General features: G+C 35.0%; 1 protein-coding gene across 3 annotated transcripts in view; it reads left to right on the forward strand.

Moving 5' to 3' along the window:
* Window positions 1–21,749, forward strand: part of Helz (Helicase with zinc finger) — a 492,230-nt gene that overhangs the window by 39,961 nt on the left and 430,520 nt on the right. Inside the window, exon 2 of one of the 3 annotated variants that reach the window (XM_090397541.1) lies at window positions 6,799–6,933. The exons of 1 other annotated variant lie outside the window; for it this stretch is intronic. In XM_090397541.1, the coding sequence (XP_090253667.1) occupies window positions 6,904–6,933 (30 nt within the window). In that variant the 5' untranslated portion in view covers window positions 6,799–6,903. Of the gene's footprint in view, window positions 1–6,798; window positions 6,934–21,749 lie in introns of those variants that run through there. One more of the 3 variants, XM_090397542.1, reaches the window with a different exon arrangement.

Genomic DNA, 21,749 nt, shown 5'->3' on the forward strand with positions numbered 1-21,749 from the left:
AGTGTCTATAAGTGGTACATTGGTAAATAAGGAGGTGACATCGAAACTAACCATTATGTCTGAATCTTTTAGGTTTAGATTTTTAACCAGTGTTTTGAAATGGATTGAATTTTTTTACAAAAGTAGAGGAGTTGCCAGTAAGGGGGGGCAAGCGACTTGACTAAATGCCTGGTCAGTTTATATGTGGTTTTACGGTAAGTGCTGCAGCTAGAGTATCAACATTCAATCTTGATTTCTCACTTGTCCAACTATCTATGCTATCAACTATGGGGCATAGGGGAATATTAGTTTTGTGGATTTTTGGTAATCCATAAATACGGGGTGGTTTAACATGAATTGGTTTTATTTTCCTGATGATTTCTTTGGGCTATGATGTCACTTTTTTTTAATAATTTTCGAACTTTTTTCTTTTGAGACATCGTAGGGTCTTGATGTATAATTTGATATGTGGAACTGTCACAACGAGATCGTGCATTTTTCTGTTATACTCTTCTTTATTCATGATAACTGTTGCATTTCCTTTATCGGTTTTTGTAATAATAATATTTTTATTATTATATAACTTTTTTAGGGCAGTTATTTGTTTACGTGGCATATGAGGCTTAGCCTTGTTTATAATACTTGCTATATCTAGTCGCATGTTATTGGCCATTGCTGGCGGATCATGGATACCCCATTCTACTTTCATCATAATTTCTAGTTTAGGAATTTGTTTGGGCGTGACGGCAAAGCTATGTCCTGGACTGAGAGCGTTCTAGGCTGCTTCAGTGAGTGTTTCCGACGATAGGTTTACGACCACGTGGTCTCGTCGAAGTTGCGGTCGGGACTTCGTATGTTGCCGCTGTTGTATGAGTTCATATTTCTTTAGGTGTTTGCTTTTTACTTTTGTGAATTCTTTAATTCTTTTTTTTGCTGCAATTTCGGAGATGTGCTGTAGGACAGTCCATATTTGAGGATTTAACACGTTGATTAGTTCTTGTTGTAGAGCTCTGATAGTAACGTGACCAATTTTTTTACAATGAAAAGGAGGACGAAAAAATTTAAGAAAAAAGTACAACATAAATAAATGAAACATTTTATTAATTTAAACAAAAATACACTAATTATGCTTACATCCCTTTTAATTATTTAATTAAACGAGTATTTTTCCATTGAATGAATATTTTTTGTCAATATATCATTTTCTAACAATATATTGGAAATTTCGGAGCAAGAAATATCCTTCTTATTGAATTTTACGGTAAGTGCTGCAGCTAGAGTATCAACATTCAATCTTGATTTCTCACTTGTCCAAAAATCATTACCAATTTAAAAAACTCTTTCAACTGCTGCATTAGTTCCAGGGCAGCACAACATAAATTCAACAAGAATAACTAAATTTTCATATGGAATGTGTTCATTTTTGAAATGGTTAAATATTTCCACCCATCTTTTATCAATTTCAACATGTTGATTTTCCCATTGTTCTAATTTATCAGAATTTAAATATACATTCAGTCTTCTAATTTCTTCAAACAGACAATTGTCATCGATTTTAATATCAGGCATTTCTTTCGATAAAAACTCAACACAATTTTCAATATCTGCCCAATTTGCTTGCGATGAAGTCAAAAAACACCATTGAAAACTGTTATTTCATGTGATATTTGTTTCAGACCATTCTTCGACATATTGGAAACATGTTTGGTAAAAATTCTGCACTTCTTTGGTAAACTTTTCCGTTATGCCCGCATTTGATTCCTCTAAGTTTGACAATTTTCTTTTTATTATTAAAGGAATAAATTTTTCTTCAAATCGTGATTTATATTGAAGGACAAAATCGTTCAAAATAAGACTAACTTCTGTAGCTGGAATATGTTCACCTTCAATCTTTTGAATCGTTTTGTGGAAAATAGATGCCTGATTATGTACAAAATACATTAATATCTCCAATAATTCATAATTGAAAAAAGATTCCAGAATTTTTGGACATTTGTCTAAACTTAAAAAATATGAACGGAGAGGCTCAAATAATTGTAAAACACGCTTTATAGCAGGTGTTAGAGTGAGCCATCTAACTTTTGAATATCCTAAAAGTTTTTTGTATTCAACATTTGTGTCTTCACAAAATTGTTTTAAAGTAGCCACACGAACAGTAAAACAACTAAAATACAAATAAATTGTTGTTATTATTATTTCTACATCAATTGGCATGGCACATGACACTGTGTTGATTGCATTTGACAAAATATGTGCATTACAACCTATTCCTAGTATTTTCTTTTGGAGTAAATCTTGTAATTTTCCATAGACATTATTCACTCCTTTGAGTCTTCGCCCACCAAAATTTGTGTTTGTATTATCAGCTGTTAGTGCAACAACTTTAGATTTCAAATTGTTTTCATTTATTACTCTGCATAGGTGGTTTGACAAAATTTCAGCAGTTTCGCCCTCAATGGATTCTAAATTTAAAATTTTTACTTGAATACCCTTGGTAACATTATAATACCATACTAGTATTGGATACAATTTGGATTCATTATGATTTGATGCATCAGATAAAACCGTTACAAATGCTGCATTTTTCAAGTCTTCTGCAAGTATTTTATCACAGTAATTTTTAAATACCGATTTAATAATAGCCTCACATTTTGTCCTGGCACATGAAAATTTAGCATTGTGAAAGTTTTTCAATAATTTAGTTGTACAATCCATACTACGAAAACTTTGATTGTGAATTATGGTATGAAATACAAATGTTCCCTCCATTACAGCTAACTGTTTTTCATCTTCAGAATAATCAGAAGTTTTAAAAAAATAGGTTACTTTACTACTGGAAGCTGATGCATCTAATGATTGCTTATGTTTGTTGGTGTTCAAGTGTTTCGTTATAGCTGCTCTACCTCCAACTGCAATACAAAATTCTCCTCTGCAAATATTGCAGAAAACTATGTTGTCTCTCTTTGATATGAGGAGTGGAAATTCCTTTTTCAATTGATCGTTGAAATGGCATTTCCTCTTTCTTGATTTTTCCATCCTTTAAATGAAATTAAAAATTAAAAATAAAATATAGAGCCACACTAACGATGCATGCACATTATGAATAAATAAAATTAATAATTAAAACTAAAACTTTAATAACAAAAGCGATAAAACTTTACTAAATCTATATTTAAATTATTTTGCACTTGTGTTGAAAACAGGGTTGTATAAAATTGAATTAATGAATTAATAAAACGTGAATTGTACTTACCTGAGTATAATATTCACTCAGAAAGAAATAATTTCATATTTCCGTTAGAAATAAACACGAAGTATAATATAGAGATAAAGTAAACAAAGTGAAGTGCGCAATGGTGCGAGACAAGGGCGAGACATGTGAGGTTCTCATATGCCCTGCGCATGCATTTCATAATCGCGTCTTTCCGAACTGTACCGTCACATGACGCGTAACAGTTCGGCGCGGCATCTCTGAATACAGAGGTTAGTTTTAAAATATCGAAAAGGAGGACAGGTAGGAGGATACTTTTCGAGAAAGGACAGAACCTACAAAAGAAGGACTGTCCTCCCTAAAGGAGGACGATTGGTCACCTTAGTGATAGAGCTGTTAAGCTTATTAAGCTATATGCGAGTAGCGGCGATTTGTTCTCGAAGAAGCGCTGAACTCGCCCGTGTTTTTTTTTTTTTTTTTCGTTAGAGGGCGCCAAAAAAATAGGTCTTTAGATCTTTTGTCTTTTACGATTATATTGTTTCACTCACTCACTCTCGCGTTTATGAGTGTGTTGTGCTCTGATGATGCTGAGTTGAAAAAAAATAGGTCTTTAGATCTTTTGTCTTTTACAATTATATTGTTTCACTCACTCACTGTCGCGTTTACGAGTGTGTTGTGCTCTGATGATGCTGAGTTGAAAATCAGCGAAATATAAACGTTAATAAAACATCTTTGTGATAAAAGTGTGTGTGTGGTGTTGTTAATACCGTGAAAAATAAGTCATGAATCTCTTAAATCAAGTTAATATTGTGCATTCATAGTGGCCTCTAATGACAAATTAACATATGACAGTGTGCTAACCATTGAATAATGGATAAGGATTAAATGCCTACCCAACAATGGATAGATTGATTATAGCAGTTGATTCGTAAATGTAAAAAATCACATTGCCATTGGTAAACCATAATTTTGAAAGAAAAAGAAAAATAAGCTTGTTATAAACTATTGAATGTCATTTTTCTTGTCAGCATGTGATCTAGTAAAAAAAAAAAGATTTTTTTAATGTAATTAAAATACATGCTGTTTAAAAATGTATAATTGGTAAATGATGAAGATACGTAAATAAATAAACTTGATGTCAATAAGGCAATAAGATTTGATGACAATATCACCATGCATCTTAAGGGAATGTTCCAGGGAACTGGTAGTAGCATTGGCATGCCTGTTTAATAAGAGTCTTACAACAGCACAAGTTCCAAGGGAGTGGAAGGAGTGTAAAATTGTTCCATGCATAAAGGTGGCGATAAGGCTGTAGCTTTAAATCATAGGCCTGCCTGTTTATCTGGAGTTTTGGTGAAGGTCCTTGCGAGAAGTAAGATACAGAAATGGGTTGATAACAGCAGTATTCTCTGTGGTTATCAGCATGTGTTTGTTATGCGGAGATCATGTTTCACTAACTTACTTATATACTATAACAGAGTGACAAATACCTTGGACAGGGGAGATGCATATACAGTGGCGTACTTAGATTTTGCAAAGGCTTTTGATAGACTGCCACACAATAAGCTCTTAAATAAATTGAAACAGATGGGATTGGATAACAGACTTCTGAGTTGGATCAGTGACTGGCCATCAGATAGGTATCAGAAAGTTGTATATGGAGGTGCAGTATCCCAAAAAAGAAAGGTAACTAGCGATGTGCCTCGGGTCATTTTGGGTCCATTGTTGTTCAATTTGTATGTTAATGATAATGGGTTGGGTTTAACTGGTGATATCCAGCTGTTTACAGACGATGCAAAACTGGGGAGAGCAATGCAGAGTCAAGCGGATGTTATTGTCTTACAAGAGGACTTAAATTGATTGCATGATTGGGCAGTTCAATGTTGCAAAGTGTGAGGTTTTGAGATTTTGGTAAGTAACGATGGGATGCAAAATATTCACTTGGGACACGTTGCACAAGTTGTGAAGATATCACATCGGATAATGACAATAATGCAGAGGACCCTGACATGCAGAAATAGGGGGGGTTATGATTCCATTGCCTTGATCAAGCCTCATATGGATTATTATGCTCAGATTTGGTCATTGGGTTTTCTGGGTCTTCATGGTAGCAAGGATATGTTGGAAAGGGTCCAGAGAAGATTCACCAAGGTAGTCAGTGGTCTTTGGAATGTGAAGTATGAGGACAGATTGAGAGAATGTAAGTTGCAGAGCGTCGTGAATAGGAGGAAGGGGGGGGGGTATATGATTGAGATATACAAGCTAGTCAGGGGTTATTATCGGGTCGACATGGAAGAAATTTTTCATACAATTTGAGAAGGGAGTAGATGAAGGGGACCATCACTGAAAACTGTATAAGGAGGGTGTGAACAGAGGAGTGAGGAGTAGGTTCTTTGCATGGAGGGTGGTTGGTGATTGGAATGCATTGCCTGAGTGTGTGTGGGTGTAGACACATTGAATCAGTTTAAGGCATGGTTGGATGAGTACTATGTGCAATACTGTGTGTTGGATGAGCAGTGTGTGTAATAGTGTGTGTTGGATAGCAACAGTGTGACCTCCCACGATGAGTCTCTGACTCCATGGAGGTCAAATGTTAATAATAAATAATTGAAGAAATGTGCGAAAAGGCTGTACTGACTTCAAAGGGCTGCAGGTTCCCAATCTCTGGTTTAGATATTATCAACTTGGCCAGCTAGACAAAAATAAGTTTTGTAGCCTAGTAAGAAATTCGAGTTGAGTTGATAGTTTGATAACATTTATATTTCTGACAAAGCTCTAATTGATAATTAAAAATCTCAAAATTACATTTAATATCAAAATACCATGTCATGCATGCAAGTCACCATGGTTTTTGGTAACAGTTTAAAGCTGAGTTATATTGATTCTTACAAAGTATTTGCAGATTTGGACTTTAAAAAATTGCATTACATTACATCACATCACAGTTTATAAGAAAACAGTCATTCCCATTCCTCATAAATTCTTGTAAAAAATAATCATTACCAACTTGAGTGTTGGTAACATTGGAAGTAGTACAGAGAGAGAAGTAATGTGATATCATGGCAAGCAGCAGACAGTGTGGGGATTGATTCTGACTTGCTGTGTGTTCGGTTGCATTTATTTTTCTGTGAATTTGTGAGATGGAGAAAAGACATTATTGTGATTGCCCATGTAATTCAACTGACAGTTTTTATTATGTTTGTATGTGCTGTATGTATAGAAAAATCACATTGCCATTGGTAAACCATAATATAAGTGATCCTTTAATAGTATTTAAGTTTAATCTCAATTAAATAATGCCCATTGTAATTTTTGAGTACAGTCACAATTTGGAAGGAAAACAAGCTTGTTATAAACTTTTGAATGTCATTTTTCTTGTCAGCATATGTGATCTAGCCAAAAAAAAAAAAAAGTCATTAACAAAATTTAAAAACCTATTTTTTCAATGTATTTATCATCCTTTTGACTGTTCTAAGTGAGCAATCTAGTTAACACTTATTTGTGGATAATCTTGACTTCAATTTTAGCTTGTTGTTATGCGAAGCTATCAGTGGCATATTTTCTGTATCTTGTAAATATGTTTACAGCTTAGTTTGACTGTTTTGCAGGAGAGGAAAAAAACCTGAATTTCCAGGAGAAAGCCTTGCTTTCACCTAATAAGACATACTTAGCCTTGCCTGAAAAATGCCCATATAAAATTCTTCCCATCATAGATGGGATTTAAGTCAAGGTCTTTTCTCCAGGTAAGTCTCCTGTGCCAAAATTACTCAGCCACTAGAACTTTAATTATATAATATCATAAGCATATAATTTACTGTGTAATAAAGTTGCAGTTTTACTTTAATAAAAATTTTTACTTTAAGAAAATATATCATTACTTGCATGTAATTCTGAATTAACGATAATAGTTATGGTTGACTTTTTAAATATAAGGTATTATGCTTCTCTACTCACTACATTCACCAACTTTCTAGACACTTGCTACTTGACATGCCACAGTAGTGCTTCATGGTATAAAGAACAACAGAGGAACAAAAAATAAATGTGTTATTTATTAAGTTACTAATATTCTACTGGAATTCATATCATCATGTTCAGAATAGATATACTTGTGACACATCACACAGCTGTCAACCAGGTAATTATGGAGACACTTCAAATCATAACTGAAAAGAAAATTAATGGTTATCATGGTGCTCTCTAGGGCCAGATCAAAGTAAGAGAGTTAGATTAAATATACTCTTCAAAAGATTGTCTCCCAAATCTTTGATAATTTAATGCAGCCATACTTATTGAGGTTAGAGGAGTGCTTTATAGTTGAAGCTGATTTTGAAAATAGTCTGACTTGTCATGAATTCTAGGTAGCACAGTGGTCTTTGTTTAATGCTGTGCGATGGAGTATCCAGAGTATGATGGTATATCCAGCGTGATGTATGATGGGGCTATCCAAAGTGTGGTGTCTTAGTCCTGAACCGTAATAATGATATCAAATGTAATTGTCATAATCTTCAAGGTGGATGTTAACAGATCTTGTCTGCACAAAGTAGACTAAGTTACAGGTGAATGGATCTCTGTTTGTTTTGTCACTTGGATCTAACAAGTTGGTAGATTCTTCATGAGATAAAGTAGAATTCATGACACATGGCACAGCCAACAAGCATTTAACCATCAGGCCAGAAGAGACTAAACTAGAAGTGAATTAATGAATACAGGTATTGAGTTGCGGCATTTATATATCAGAGGAAAGTTGCTCTATTAGTAAGTGCCACATAGATGAATTTCATTGCCTACTATAATAATACTAGCACATGTGTTATTGGAAGATTGACATTGTCAGAATGCACATTTTAGACTTCTGAGTAAAGTTCTGGTTTACTTTTTTCATTTCTTTGAGCCTACAATATAAGTGGTTTTAGCTATTGTATTCATGTATTATTTTTTAAGTTAAATACCATGGAGAAACAACTTTGTTTTCTCCTCCAATGGTGCTGCTTTTAAAGCAGTTATTCCACTGATCAACCAGTGGAAGATTTAATTAATAAAGTGCCACATAGATGAATTTCATTGCCTACTATAATAATACTAGCACATGTGTTATTGGAAGATTGACATTGTCAGAATGCACATTTTAGACTTCTGAGTAAAGTTCTGGTTTACTTTTTTCATTTCTTTGAGCCTACAATGTAAGTGGTTTTAGCTATTGTATTCATGTATTATTTTTTAAGTTAAATACCATGGAGAAACAACTTTGTTTTCTCCTCCAATGGTGCTGCTTTTAAAGCAGTTATTCCACTGATCAACCATAAAACAAGCATTTCTTGATTTATACATGTTTGATTTGAACATTTTTTGTTTATTTAAAGCAATTAAAGAATACATGCTGCTTAATTAATTTTTGCAATATTTATTCTCACTTTTCACTGCAATTACATGATTAATAAAAGACAACAAGCATGATTGTGTCGTGCTGTAGCCATCATAAATTTCTCATATAGAGTTGTTCTCAACAGTATATGGGAAAGTTTTAGTAGGAGAGAGACGGGCAGCAGACATTTTGTCATCTCATTCTAGCTGCTGTATACCTCACATGATCTTATTCTACGTATTAAATTTTGTTTTGTGGTAAGTACTTGTTCCTTATACCACTGGTATTTTTATACAGAGTAGTTTTTTTTAATAAATAATTTCGAACAAAATATGCATTTTGAACCACCACTTTTGTTCTTTCTTTCTCTTAAGCTTGTAAATATGAGCATCTGATGATCACCAACCATTCAATGTCTGGCTCAAAACACATGGAACCAACTTTCATCACCCTCTTTTGTTCTGTCTGTAAACCTCTATTCTTTGAAACATTCTTCTTCACACCATTTTTCCTGAAGGCTGCAACCTCAAGTTGCTCAAAAAATGTCAACAGATGACTTCTTTTTTTGTGAGCCACCTTCTTATATATCAGTGATGTTGCTATGCCTTTTAGAGCCGCTTGTGGGGTTAGTAGATAAGCAAAATTTTTCATTTCCTCTGCCTCATTAACATAACCAAAGACTTCTTTTTAACTGAGATGCCTTCCCTCCCAAAAAATATCTTTATTAATATAGATCCAGAATCAGATCATATGGAAGAATCACTTAAAAAATGATCAAAGAAATTCTTTATTGGCTTAATGAATATGAACCTTTGTTGTCTTGATACATAAATGCAACCTCACCCTACTCTTTCATTTTTTTTTTTTAAATGAAAAATTAGCCTTTAATGTATGCAATATTTTTCAAGAATGCCATAAATCACTGTGTACTAGACCTAACATAACAGTACCAGAAACACTTATGTTTAATATTTTTATTGTAAAATTTTCAGCTAAGTTTCATAGCAATTGTCAATAAAGTTATAGGGAAAACTCAAAAAAGAACAATTTAATTGAAAGCACATGATATTATGTGCAATATCGGCTGCAGGAGAATGGCTATATCTGCATTATAGATATTCAAAATACATTACAATAAATCAATTTAGTTAATTATTTTTAAATTATAAACAATTTTTTTTTTTTAATTATAAACAATATTTAAGGGGTGCTTAAGGGTCAAAGCTGTATAACTGAGGGGAGACCTCCACATAGCCTTTAAAGGAATGTGGAAAACCGACCAGGGCTTCTGACCTAATGTCCAATCCTCACCTTCTTGTGGTGCACCCTGTTGGGTATCTACCTGGATACTGAATGACCGAGGATGGGCTGGCAATTTGGGATTTAGCCGACCAAATTGTATTCTTATTGGTTAAACCAAAATAAAAAATGATGGTATGACATGACAAAATTTCAAGCCAGCTGGGATGTCGCCTGGTTAAACAAGGCCCTGGTTGTTTTCGCCAGGGAACCAGGTCGAACAGCGAAAAGTCAGCTACTTGAACAAATCTAAAAACAAACCCCAACTCAACATCACCAGAGTTAAAGATCGGTCCTATCAACATAAGAAGCCTGAATGGCAAAGAAATGGAGCTAGCTGAGGAATTAGATAAGTACCAGATCGACATAATAGGGGTGACTGAAACAAAAAATACAAAAACTGGTGAGATCTTTCTGAGCAATAAATACAAAATGTTATATTCAGGCAATGACAATCAAGGAAAAGGAGTAGCCATAGTATTCAACACAAAATACGAGGCTAATCTTCTTGAATAGCAGTCAGTCTCGAGTAGAGTAATGTGGGCAAATATGAGAATGGGGAACTGGACAATGAGACTTATTTTATTTGTGCCTATTGTCCTACAGAAGGTTCTACTAAGGTAGAAGTGGAGGAATTTTTTGAGGCTTTAGAAAAAGCAACTGACACAATGAAAAAGCAAAAGTTGGTCCTTGTTGGGGATCTAAATAGCAGAATAGGAAATGATTGTGAGACATACAAAAATATTTTGGGAAAATTTGGAGAAAAGAGCAAAGCTAATAATAATGGCAAATATCTGTTGGATTTCTGCTCAGGACATGCACTGGTTATTACTAACACCATGTTCCAACTTAAAAATGTGCACAAATTCACGTGGAGAGAAGAGGCAAGGAATAAGAAAAGTCTCATTGACTATGTTATTGTTGATAGTGATGTTTTCTCCCTGGTGCAGGACACTAGAGTGTACAGAGGATTTGAAATTGGAAGTGATCATTATTTAGTCTTGAGCAAGATAAAATTGAATTTCATATTGAAAATAATAACATGTAAGAAAGTTTTAAAGTGAATCAAGAGTTGAGCAGCTCTCAGATGTGAACTGTAGACTTAAATACACAAAGATTATTGAAGAAAAAATGAAAGTTTGAGAACAGGAATCAAACCTTGAAGATTCAGTGGCAAACTCTGAAGAAAACATTGATTGATTCTGCCAGAGAGGCATGTGGTGAGGTTGTCTGCAAGGATAAAAAAATCAGAACTCCCTGGTGGACACAAGAGGTTAAAGAGACAGTGAAGGAATGAAGAAAGCATATCAAAAGTTCCTGTCAAATAAGTCAGCTCGTGCTCTTAGAGAATACAGAGATAAATGCAAGAATGCTAAACACTGTGTAAAACTATCTAAACCAAAGTCATGGGAGGACTTTGGCAAGAATATAGAAAATAAATATGAAGAAGGTGGCAAAATATTCTGGAGGTTGTTGAAGAAGCTTAAGAATGGAGGAAAGAGTGCTGTAAAAGGAATTAGAGATGATAAAGGTGACATGAAAACGGGAGAAAAAGATATCCTTGAAGTATGGAGTAATTACTTTGAAAAACTGGTAAATGAAACAAGCATTGATGACAGCACAGTGGTAAAAAACACTGACCAGGCATGCAGTCAGAAATATATATCCATACTTGAAGTAGAAAAAGCCATCAAAGGCTTGAAATGTGGAAAGGCAGCAGGAGTAGATGATATTCGACCAGAAATGCTGAAGTATGGTGGTATAAGAGTCTTACAGTGGCTGCACTGCATAGTTCAGAAAGCTTGGACAGAGGGACGAATTCCTGATGATTGGAGTAGAGCTCTCATAGTACCCATTTCCCTACTGAGTGTACCTGGCAAGATCTATGCAAGTATACTTGAGAAACGGTTGAGAAGAATTGTAGAAGAAAAGCTTGGTGAAGAACAAGCTGGATTCAGGCCAAATAGAGGCTGTCAGTATCTGATCTTCACTTTACAACAAATAGTCGAGAAAGCATGGGAATATAACAGAGATCTATATTTAAGTTTTGTCGATTTGGAAAAGGCATATGACAAGGTGCCAAGAGAGAAGCTGTTGAATACGGTACAGTTATATGGTGTCAATGGGGCATTATATCAAGCAATACTTAGTCTTTATTTGAGTTGTAAGTCAGCAGTTAGAATTGAAGGAAGTACAGGAAGATGGTTTAATGTTAAATCTGGTGTGAGACAAGGATGTACATTATCCCCTCTGTTATTCATTATCTATATGGATCACATTATGAAGGAAAGTGGTATTAAACATGATATCAAAATTGGAGATGTTAATGTCAGCTCTTTGCTTTATGCGGATGATGTTATACTTCTAAATAAATCCGCTACAAGTCTGCAAGATTCTCTGACTAAATTGAATAGCTGTTGTAATAGATATGGTATGAAGGTTAGCAATACAAAGACAATGAAAATAGGCATGTTCATTGAAAATGTCAACTGTGTTGTGAATGTTGTGAAACCTGTGGAACAAGTGAAACATTTCAGCTACTTAGGTACGATTTTTACTGAAGATGGCAAATTAAATATGGAAATAGACAACAAAATCAGCAAAGCTGGTATGGGGAAGTCAATTGAATAAATTCATATGGAATAAGAGAGAAATTAGTCGGAACACTAAATTAGCTGTATACAAGACAGTGTTCAAACCAGTTTTAACTTATGGATCTGAGAGCTGGGTCAGAAGTAAAACACTTGACCAAAGACTAGAGACCGCAGATATGAGAGTCCTGAGAAAGATTATAGGCATGAACAGATGGCATCAATGGCAATATCATATTAAAAACGAGGATATTAGGAAAGAACTTGACAAAGTCAACATCCAGGAATGCGTTAGTAGAGCTAATCTCAGGTGGTATGGTCACTTAAACAGAATGGGCGAAGAAAGATTAGCAGAACAAGTGTCCTCTGCCAGGTTGGCAGCAAAACGACCCAGAGGAAGACCAAGATATAGGTGAATTGATACGGCACAAAGTGCCTTAGACAATAGAAATATAAGATCTGATGATGTTGGAGTCTTGACAAGTAATAGACTGATTTGGAGGAAAATTGTAGATAGGAAGTTAGTAATGATGTAATTTTTTGCATGTAGTACTATCATATCCTGTACACCCCTTGAGGGTACATGGCAGGAATTTAAGATGATGATGATGAAACAATATTTAATTACAATTATGGAACACATGAATGATGAATATTGGTTAATCTAACTTCCCAAAATTGATGCAATCGTTTTTGTTCAGATTTGGGTTGTGAGTGTTTGCTTCACAGCTTTCTTTGTAGAGTCTTTCTAGAAGGAAATAACTTTTGTTTAACATTGATTTTGTTCCACCAAATTCTGTGTTTTTGTAGATAAAATGTGGTTTGCTAAACTGGATTTGTTGGGTTCGTTAAGAGAAATGTATTCCTGATGTTCTTCCATACGAATTTTTGCAGATAGACCAGTTTGTCCATTGTAACATAAGCCACAAGAGCAGGAGATCCTATGAACTTCAGGATATGATAGAGGAAGATATTTGTCTTCTGGTGAGATAAAGAATGTATTAAGTTTGCAAACTGGACGGAAAGCAACTTGTATGTTATTCTGACTAAGTAATCTTGGTATTTTTCTGAAAAAATACCAAGATAACTACTGAAGAAATTATGGTAATTTCTTGAGGAGGGTTAGGACGACAGCCATAATTATTGATTATTTTTTTTTGATAGTTTTTACATTATAACCATTTGCACTAAAGGTAGTTCTGATAATAAACAGTTCTTTGTTTAAATGAGAATTTGTAGAGCAAATTTTCAATATATTTACCAGTATGAGTTGGTTTTCTATGTATTGAGAACTGTAAACTGCTATTTGGTTGATATAGAATGAGAACATCCAGAAAAGGAAGACACTTGTTGACAATGAAGGAAGACAGTGAAGATCAGACAAAGGGGGGGGGGGGTTCCATACAGCGAACACATCATCATCATATCTGTACCAAACCAATACTTTAGGTGAAAAACGTCCAGTATATGTTGTTTTAAATGTTCCATAGAGTAATTGGCTAGAGTTGGAGAAAGGGGGGAGACCCCATAGCTGTTCCCTCGATCGTTTATATGCATCTAAAGTATCCTGAATTAATTACGAAGTCGAACATCTGGAGTAAAGTCTTCGTAAAGCAAATCGATTGTATTTGTCAGAATGATGTTTGTAAAGAGAGTGAGACTACATCACAACTAACTAGATCAGTGGGTGTAAGGATAATCCAGAAATTTTATTGTTAAAATCTGTTTGAGTTTCTTTTATTACGGAAGCAGAATTTCCAGTAATCGTAGAAAGAAGATTAGATAAATATTTTGAAATTTTATACATAGGACATCCTATGCAGTTCACAATAGGTATTAACAGCTTCATACAAATTAGGAAGGCCATACAGTCTTGGAGCAAAAGCATGATAAACTATTAGCCTCTTTACTGTTTCTTCATCCCAAGAATAAACTTCATCTAAGAGGCTATTAAGTTTATTGATTTGTGATTGTGTAAGGTCTCTCTATCATTGCTCTGTACATAGAATGATCTCGAAGTAGAAGACTAAGTTTTCTAAAATAATTATTCTTATCTTGAATTACAACTGCTCGATCTTTGTCGGCTTATGTAATAAGTTGACTAAAGTTTGATATTGTAAATATCAAATACCAGATATTGTAAAATTATTCAACTTTGTAATTAATTCAGGATTTTAGATGACAGAAAAACTATATAAACATATTGAGGGAACAGCTATGGGGTCTTCATACTCAACATTCCAGAGACAAAAAACTACTGTAGTCAATCGTCTCTGAACCTTTTCCGATACATCTTCATCTTTCTGAAAACCAGATGACCAAATCTGTGCACAGTAATCCATATGTGGCCTGATCAAGCCAGTAACTTTCCTCTTCTGGGATATCACTCCTCCATAGACAACACGCTGATACCTATCAGACAACAATTCTCCAATCCAGCAAACTATGTTTAGCCCCATCCAATCCAATTTAATTATCTTCTTGTCATGTGGCAATTTATCAAACATCTTTGCAAAATCTAAAACTTCTTCTATATGCAACACCCTTATCCATTGCATTTGTCACTTTATTATAAAAAGTAAGCAGATTGCTAAAACACGATTTTCCTTGAACAAATCACCATGCTGCCTGCCAAAGAGTATTTTTCTGTTTCCAACCCAATTCTGAATCTTGGTCCTAACTAACCTCTCTAATGCCTTAACCAGACACACAGACTGGTCAAAGCCCTTCTCATATCATCTCCCATATCAATCAGAACAATTTTGCCCTCTTTCCACTCCTTTGGAACTTATGTTTAAAAGATATGTAAAAGCTGTTAACTCTCTAGAACATTGTTCAGAACATGTGGTGAAATAGCATCAAGTCCTATAGCCTTATTTACATGAAGTCTGTTCAATTCCTTATATACCTCCTGTTCACTTACTAACAGTTCCTCCTCCTCCTTTCCCACTGCTTTCAAGTTCTGCATGATGTCACATTCATAAGAATGAAATACCTTTATAAGTTGGTCATTAAATATCTCAATTATATCCTCTGCAGCGGTTATCATTCCTATGTTTTCACCGATTAATTCCATCTTAACATAATCATTCCTTCTTCTACTGGCCACATATCACAAAAATTCCTTAGGTTTTTTTTTTGGCTGCATTAGCTAGCTGTTGCTCATATTGCACTTTTGCTACCCTTATCAAGCAAGTCGCCTTCCTCGTCTGCTCTTTGTACTTCTCATGCAACTGATTGTTATAACTACTCATCTTGTGCTTCTTCCATAATACCTTCTTTTTCTTCTTCTTCCAGATTGCATACCTTATCTCTTGATTCATCCATTGCGCACCTGCTCTATTTACTCTCTTAACATTTGGAATACATTCTCATGTTGCCTCCACCAAATAGTTCTTGAGTAGAGCCCAAGCAGCATTCATATCCTTTCCATCCAGTTTCTCTTTCCAATTTATTACCACAAGCTTGTTTCCTGAGCTTTTCATAATTACCAGCCTTATAATTCCACATATATCCCTTTCTAACAGACGTCCTTAAATGACTGATCATTCTGCAAGTGATCACCTTGTGGTCACTCTAACCAACTGGTGGAAGATTGACGCCCCATTTGTAATAACATCATCTGATGAGATGATCATATCCAATACTCTTGATCCTCGGGTACCCTCCATTATGTACTGCCTAAGGTAATAATCTTTCAAAAACTCCAAAAATTAATTTTCTTTGCTCCTGATGCAGTCACTTGATTCCAGTCTGTACTACCATAATTAAAGTCACCCATAATGATCATCATTTCTTGCTAGCTAGAACAATTTGCCTATACATTTCCTTCTCATTACTAGGACCTATATTGTTTAACCTTTATATCAATGACATTGCCAGTGGATTGCAAGGGGATATTCAGTTGTTTGTGGATGATGCGGAGATGGGAAGGATTATTAGTAATAGTGCAGATGTGGTAACCCTGCAAGAGGATTTGAATAAGCTAGAATGGGTACATGAATGGGGGTGTCAGTTTAATGTAGCAAAATGTAAGGTCTTAAGGTTTGGGAAACATCGATGGGATGCTGCATACTCTATGGGAGGAGTTATACTGGGGACAAGAGATCTGGGGGTTGATGATTGATAGAAACCTGAAATTTAGGGGACATACTGCAAAGGTGGTGACGGTAACACAGAGGATTGCTGCAATTATGAGAAGGACACTGACCTGCAGGGATAAAAGGGTTATCATTCCGTTGTATAAGTCTCTGATCAGACTATACTTAGACTATTGTTCTCAGATTTTGTCCCCAGGATTTGGAGGGGATAAATTAACTGTGGAAAGGGTACAAAGATGGATGACAAAGATGGTTTCAGGACTGTACAACTTTGGTTATGAGGATCGGCTGAGGGAATGTGGACTGCAGAGTTTGGTGGATAGAAGAAAGAGAGGTGATATGATTGAGACTTTTAAACTGTTGAGAGGTGGTTACAGGGTTGACACTAGGGAGTTCTTTCGCTCGCTTGAACATCGGGAAGGAGTGATGACAAGAGGCCATCCCTGGAAGTTACGAAAGGAAACTGTGAGCAAGAGGGTGAGGAGTGGTTTCTTTGCATGGAGTGTGGTTGAACCGTGGAATGCATTGCCTGATGGAGTTGTGAGAGCGAGAATGGTCAATGAGTTTAAGGAGTGGTATGATAGACTTTGTGTTTCTTAGGGGGCACCTCCCTTTGATGAGTCTTGACAGACTTTATATTCTTAGGAAGGACCTCCCACGATGAGTTTTTTGACTTCACGGAGGCCTGAATAATAATAATAATATTACCAGGTCTATAGCAACACCCAACTAAATATTTCATCCTGTTTTCCTCCACCTCACACCATACTGCCTCAGAACCGTGGCCACTATTTGCACCTTGCAAATCCACCTTAGATGGGCACAACTCATCTGCTACCATCAGCAATACTGCTCCTCCATTTCTTCCCTGTCTGTCTTCACAAAAAAGGATCATCTGTTCATCTCTATTCCTGTCAGGATGTTATCCTCATCTAACCATGCCGCTTATACCAACAATTTTGGGGTGAATAAACTTGAGCATTGCAACAATTTCGTTCCCCTTATTTCGAATACTTCTGGCATTAGTAAACAAACACAAGAAATCATTTCTGGTTCTACAAGTCCTATGAACATCACTTTTTCAATATGACTCTTCAATAACCCTTCCCAATCCCTTCCTCTATATTACCACCAATTCTACAACTTTCCTCACACCCAAACTCTCCCCTCCCATCCCAGGCTATCTCGATCTTTTTTTTGCCCATTCACACATTCACCTCTGAATCCAGCATCCACATGTTTCATAAAGTGTCTTCCTTTCCACCCTGACTCCCCCTTCCCTCCCATTTCCCTGTTTGTGTTATGCTTAAATCTCTCATTTACTTTATTCATGATATTCACCTCTCCATTTGCAAGGCTTCCTACTCTGCTTTTTTTTGCTGTTTCATATCATCTCACACCACCCCAGATCTATTCATTACCTCTTCTGCTTGCAACAATATCTCCAGCTGACTCACGCTGAAACCATTTAAATGCATCCCATCTTAATACAGTTTCATCCATCCCACACATTCACAAAATGGACTCCTTTCTCCTCACATAACTCACTAACATATCATTCATAATCTTTGCATGCCTCCTAATTTCATCACTATCATACCTTGGCAATACTGACTACCTTTCTTACCACACATTATCTCCTTATATCCAATCTGAAATTTTCCTTGTTCCCATCCAAATCATTCATTCCTGCTACAACTACCAATTCTTCTCTTATTCCTCATGTCCAATGCTTCAATCACTGTGCTCATTCTATCACCAGGAAAACAAACCTTATGCACCTTCTCATTCACCACACCTCAAATACTTGAATATTCATAGAGAGCCACTCTAGAATCATTTGTTACATCTTTTGCATGGTCAGCTTTCCTTCTACTCTTTTTCACTTTTCCATGTACATCTAATTCTTTTCATTGCACTTCACATGCAACTCATCTCTTGCCTCATCTTCATCAACTCTGCTTTCATGTTTAGTTACAATGTATGATAGCACGAAGATTCATGTCTGATGTTTTCATGCAGTTTCATATTATGCTTTTGGTTATTTTTGGTTGTGCAGTATCTATAGCAGACTTCACACTAACATACTGACAAGGATATCTAAAGATAATTAATTGATTTGTGTATATTCTCCTGAGCGACATTCTGATCTTGTGGTGAAAGCTGCTGATCATGTATTTTATGAATACTTGTCATATCAGCAGTAGGATTGGATGTATTCCAAGACATCATCATTATGGAACTACTATCTTGATGTGAAGGACTGGCAAAAGGTAATAAGAGTGAGACACCAGGTTCGATATCTTTTATTATACTTTGTGCAACTTGACAAGAAGTAGTTAATTCAAACGATACAGAACAAGGAACTAATATTTGGCTATCTCCACTTGTCCCTGAACTTTTTTATTTGGGTAAGTTTCGATTAACTCAACAGTATTAAAAATAAGTGTTGTATTTGCTACTGGGATTAACATCGGATCTGGAGCAAACTGTCAAAAGATGTTGTCACCGCCTGTGATTCCTCCTTTTCTATTACTGTATCTTCACCTTGTTGCGAGCCTTTTACCAACATTGAACTCTGCACAGATGGAAGTAAGTTCTGAGTTGGACTAGAATATATATTTCAATGAGAAACAGAAACCTCACTTAGTGGATAATCAGTTCCTGAACAGTTCTGACCCTCCTTTACTTGTGAACTACTTTATTGGCTTGTTAGTATCTTCTGCATGTTTAGTTTATTTATTCATGATGCTATATTGATCTTTATGCTGTTATTGTTAGAACCACAAACATATCTAATCTGAGGTCTTCCTCTTTTCCTCTTAATTAACTGTGGCAATTCTGTGCTGTGTTCTTTTGGTTGCACCTCAGCAAGTAATATGATCTGGTTATTGGAGTCTTGTTCACCCTTCTCGTGAATATCAGTATCGGAAGTATCCTAATGTGCAAGCCCTGTACAGATCTGAACAGTCAGACTTTTAGCAGCACTGAGTAGTGTAGAAAGTCGGTCCTGCAAAATGATCACTTCACCGTACATAAAATCTGTGTATTTTGTATCTTTGAGAATAACAATTGGATGGTTACATGAGTTTTCAAAAAATTTGTCAAATAAAGAACTGCAGGCAGACAGCACTATTTTGTTTACCTTTAGTCTCTTACTTTCAAATACTAAAGTTACATCTACAAAAGTTTCACTAAAAAGTAATTTAAAAACAGGTAATTCATTGATATGGTGATTATTCCTTTTTTAACAGATTTGCTGAGCTTCCCTCTTCATAATTTAGTAACAATTTTTTTTTTTAAGTTAACCAATAACAAGTTGTAAAAAATACAACTAGCACCTAAATTGTTATGTCTTCACCAGTAATACAATGGCAGTCATTATACACGTGTAAATTAGGCCTAACTCAATGCATATACAAAACTCCAATCAGTGAAAAAATCACACCATATCACCGACTGTACTCACCATATTAATGACTTCATTTATCCTAAGAACTTCTGAACAAACGAATAATGTAAACAATAGAACTGAAAATTATACATTAACAAATATTAATGACTTAATGATGAGCCAGGTATAAATTTAATTTATACCTGTGGCTCATCTTGGATACTTAAATTCAGGCAATAATGATCAGAGAAAGAAAGAAATAGTTATATCTTGTTTGAGTGTTATACACAATGAACAGCACAGCATTCATACTTTAGAATTAGAGACAAACTACCTACTTAACTAACTTAAAGCACTTACTTAACTAAGATAAAATAATACTTGGTGTTTCAACCTTCATAATATCAGGAATACACACACACACACACACACACACACACACATGCGTGCATGCACACACAGAGAAAGAGAAAGAGAGCTGCATTAAGATACACTAAAGTAAGCTTTAGCATTACGGTTTGGCAACTACTAACCTTAGCCTGATCTCTGGTGAGGGAGGGAAAGAAAAAATTAAATAATGAAAAATGCATTTTATTAAAAAAAAAATATAATTTGGATTTAATTCTGTGTCCGGACAATTCATCCTGGGAAAATTGATCGGCGACAATTCATCATGGAGACTATTTATCGCAGGAAAATTAATCATGGGGAAAATTAATCACATGAAAATTCTTCATAGATATATGTGAAAAAAAAAATTTCCATATAAGAAATTTTTTTTAAAAATCTAAGAAATATTTAAAAAATTTAAATATAAAAAATTTAACAAATATTTTATATATATTATTTAATATTTAGATTATATTTAGCTTTTTGAAAATTTTTATTCTGTATAAAATTATTAACATTCTTTCTTATACAGGCTCTGTAGATGGAATATTAATTGTTACAGAACTGGGATAGGATGGTTAGGGAAAAAGAGCACCATATTTAAGAATATTTAGGAAAAATAGTTATTATTATTAGAGACTTCCAGTTCGAGTACTCATCGAGATAGGCTATAAATCACCCAAAGCAGCAATCGTACCCTCTCTTAAATTCATTCACACTAGATGCACTCACTACCCCATAGGGCAAATTATTCCACTTACTCACTGCTCTCTAGGAGAAAAACCTAGCTCTTACCCCATTCTTGACTGTGAACAAACTTAACTTCCAAACCAGGTCGACTGGAACAAACTTTGAAACATATCCTAACTCAACATCACCAGAGTTCAAGATCAGTACTATCAACATAAGAATGCCAAATGGCAAAGAAATGGAACTGGCTGAGGAACTGGATAAGCAACAAGATCGACATAATAGGGATGACTGAAACAAAAAAAAAACAAAAATTGGTGAGATCTTTCTAAGCAATAAATATAAAATGTTATATTCAGGCAATAACAATCAAGGAATAGGGAACTGGACAATGAGACTTATTTGTGCTTATGGTCCCACAGAAGGTTCTACTAAGGTAAAAGTGGAAGATTTTTTTTTTTTTTTTTTTTTTTTGTGAGGCTTTAGAGAAAGCAATTGATACAATGCAAAAGGAAAAGTTGGTCCTTGTTGAGGATCTAAATAGCAGAGTAGGAAACGATTGTCAGACATGCAGAAATATTTTGGGAAAATTTGGAGAAAAGAGCAAATCTAATAATGGCAAATACTGGTTTGATTTCTGCTGAGGACATGGACTGGTTATTACTAACACCATGTTCCTACATAAAAATGTGCACAAATTCACATGGAGAGAAGAGCCAAGTAATAAGAA

Source organism: Typopeltis vanoorti, chromosome 9, assembly GCF_054136105.1.
Source record: "Typopeltis vanoorti isolate ZY-2024b chromosome 9, IOZ_Tvanoo_1.0, whole genome shotgun sequence".
Classification (NCBI taxonomy): Eukaryota; Metazoa; Arthropoda; class Arachnida; order Uropygi; family Thelyphonidae; genus Typopeltis; species Typopeltis vanoorti.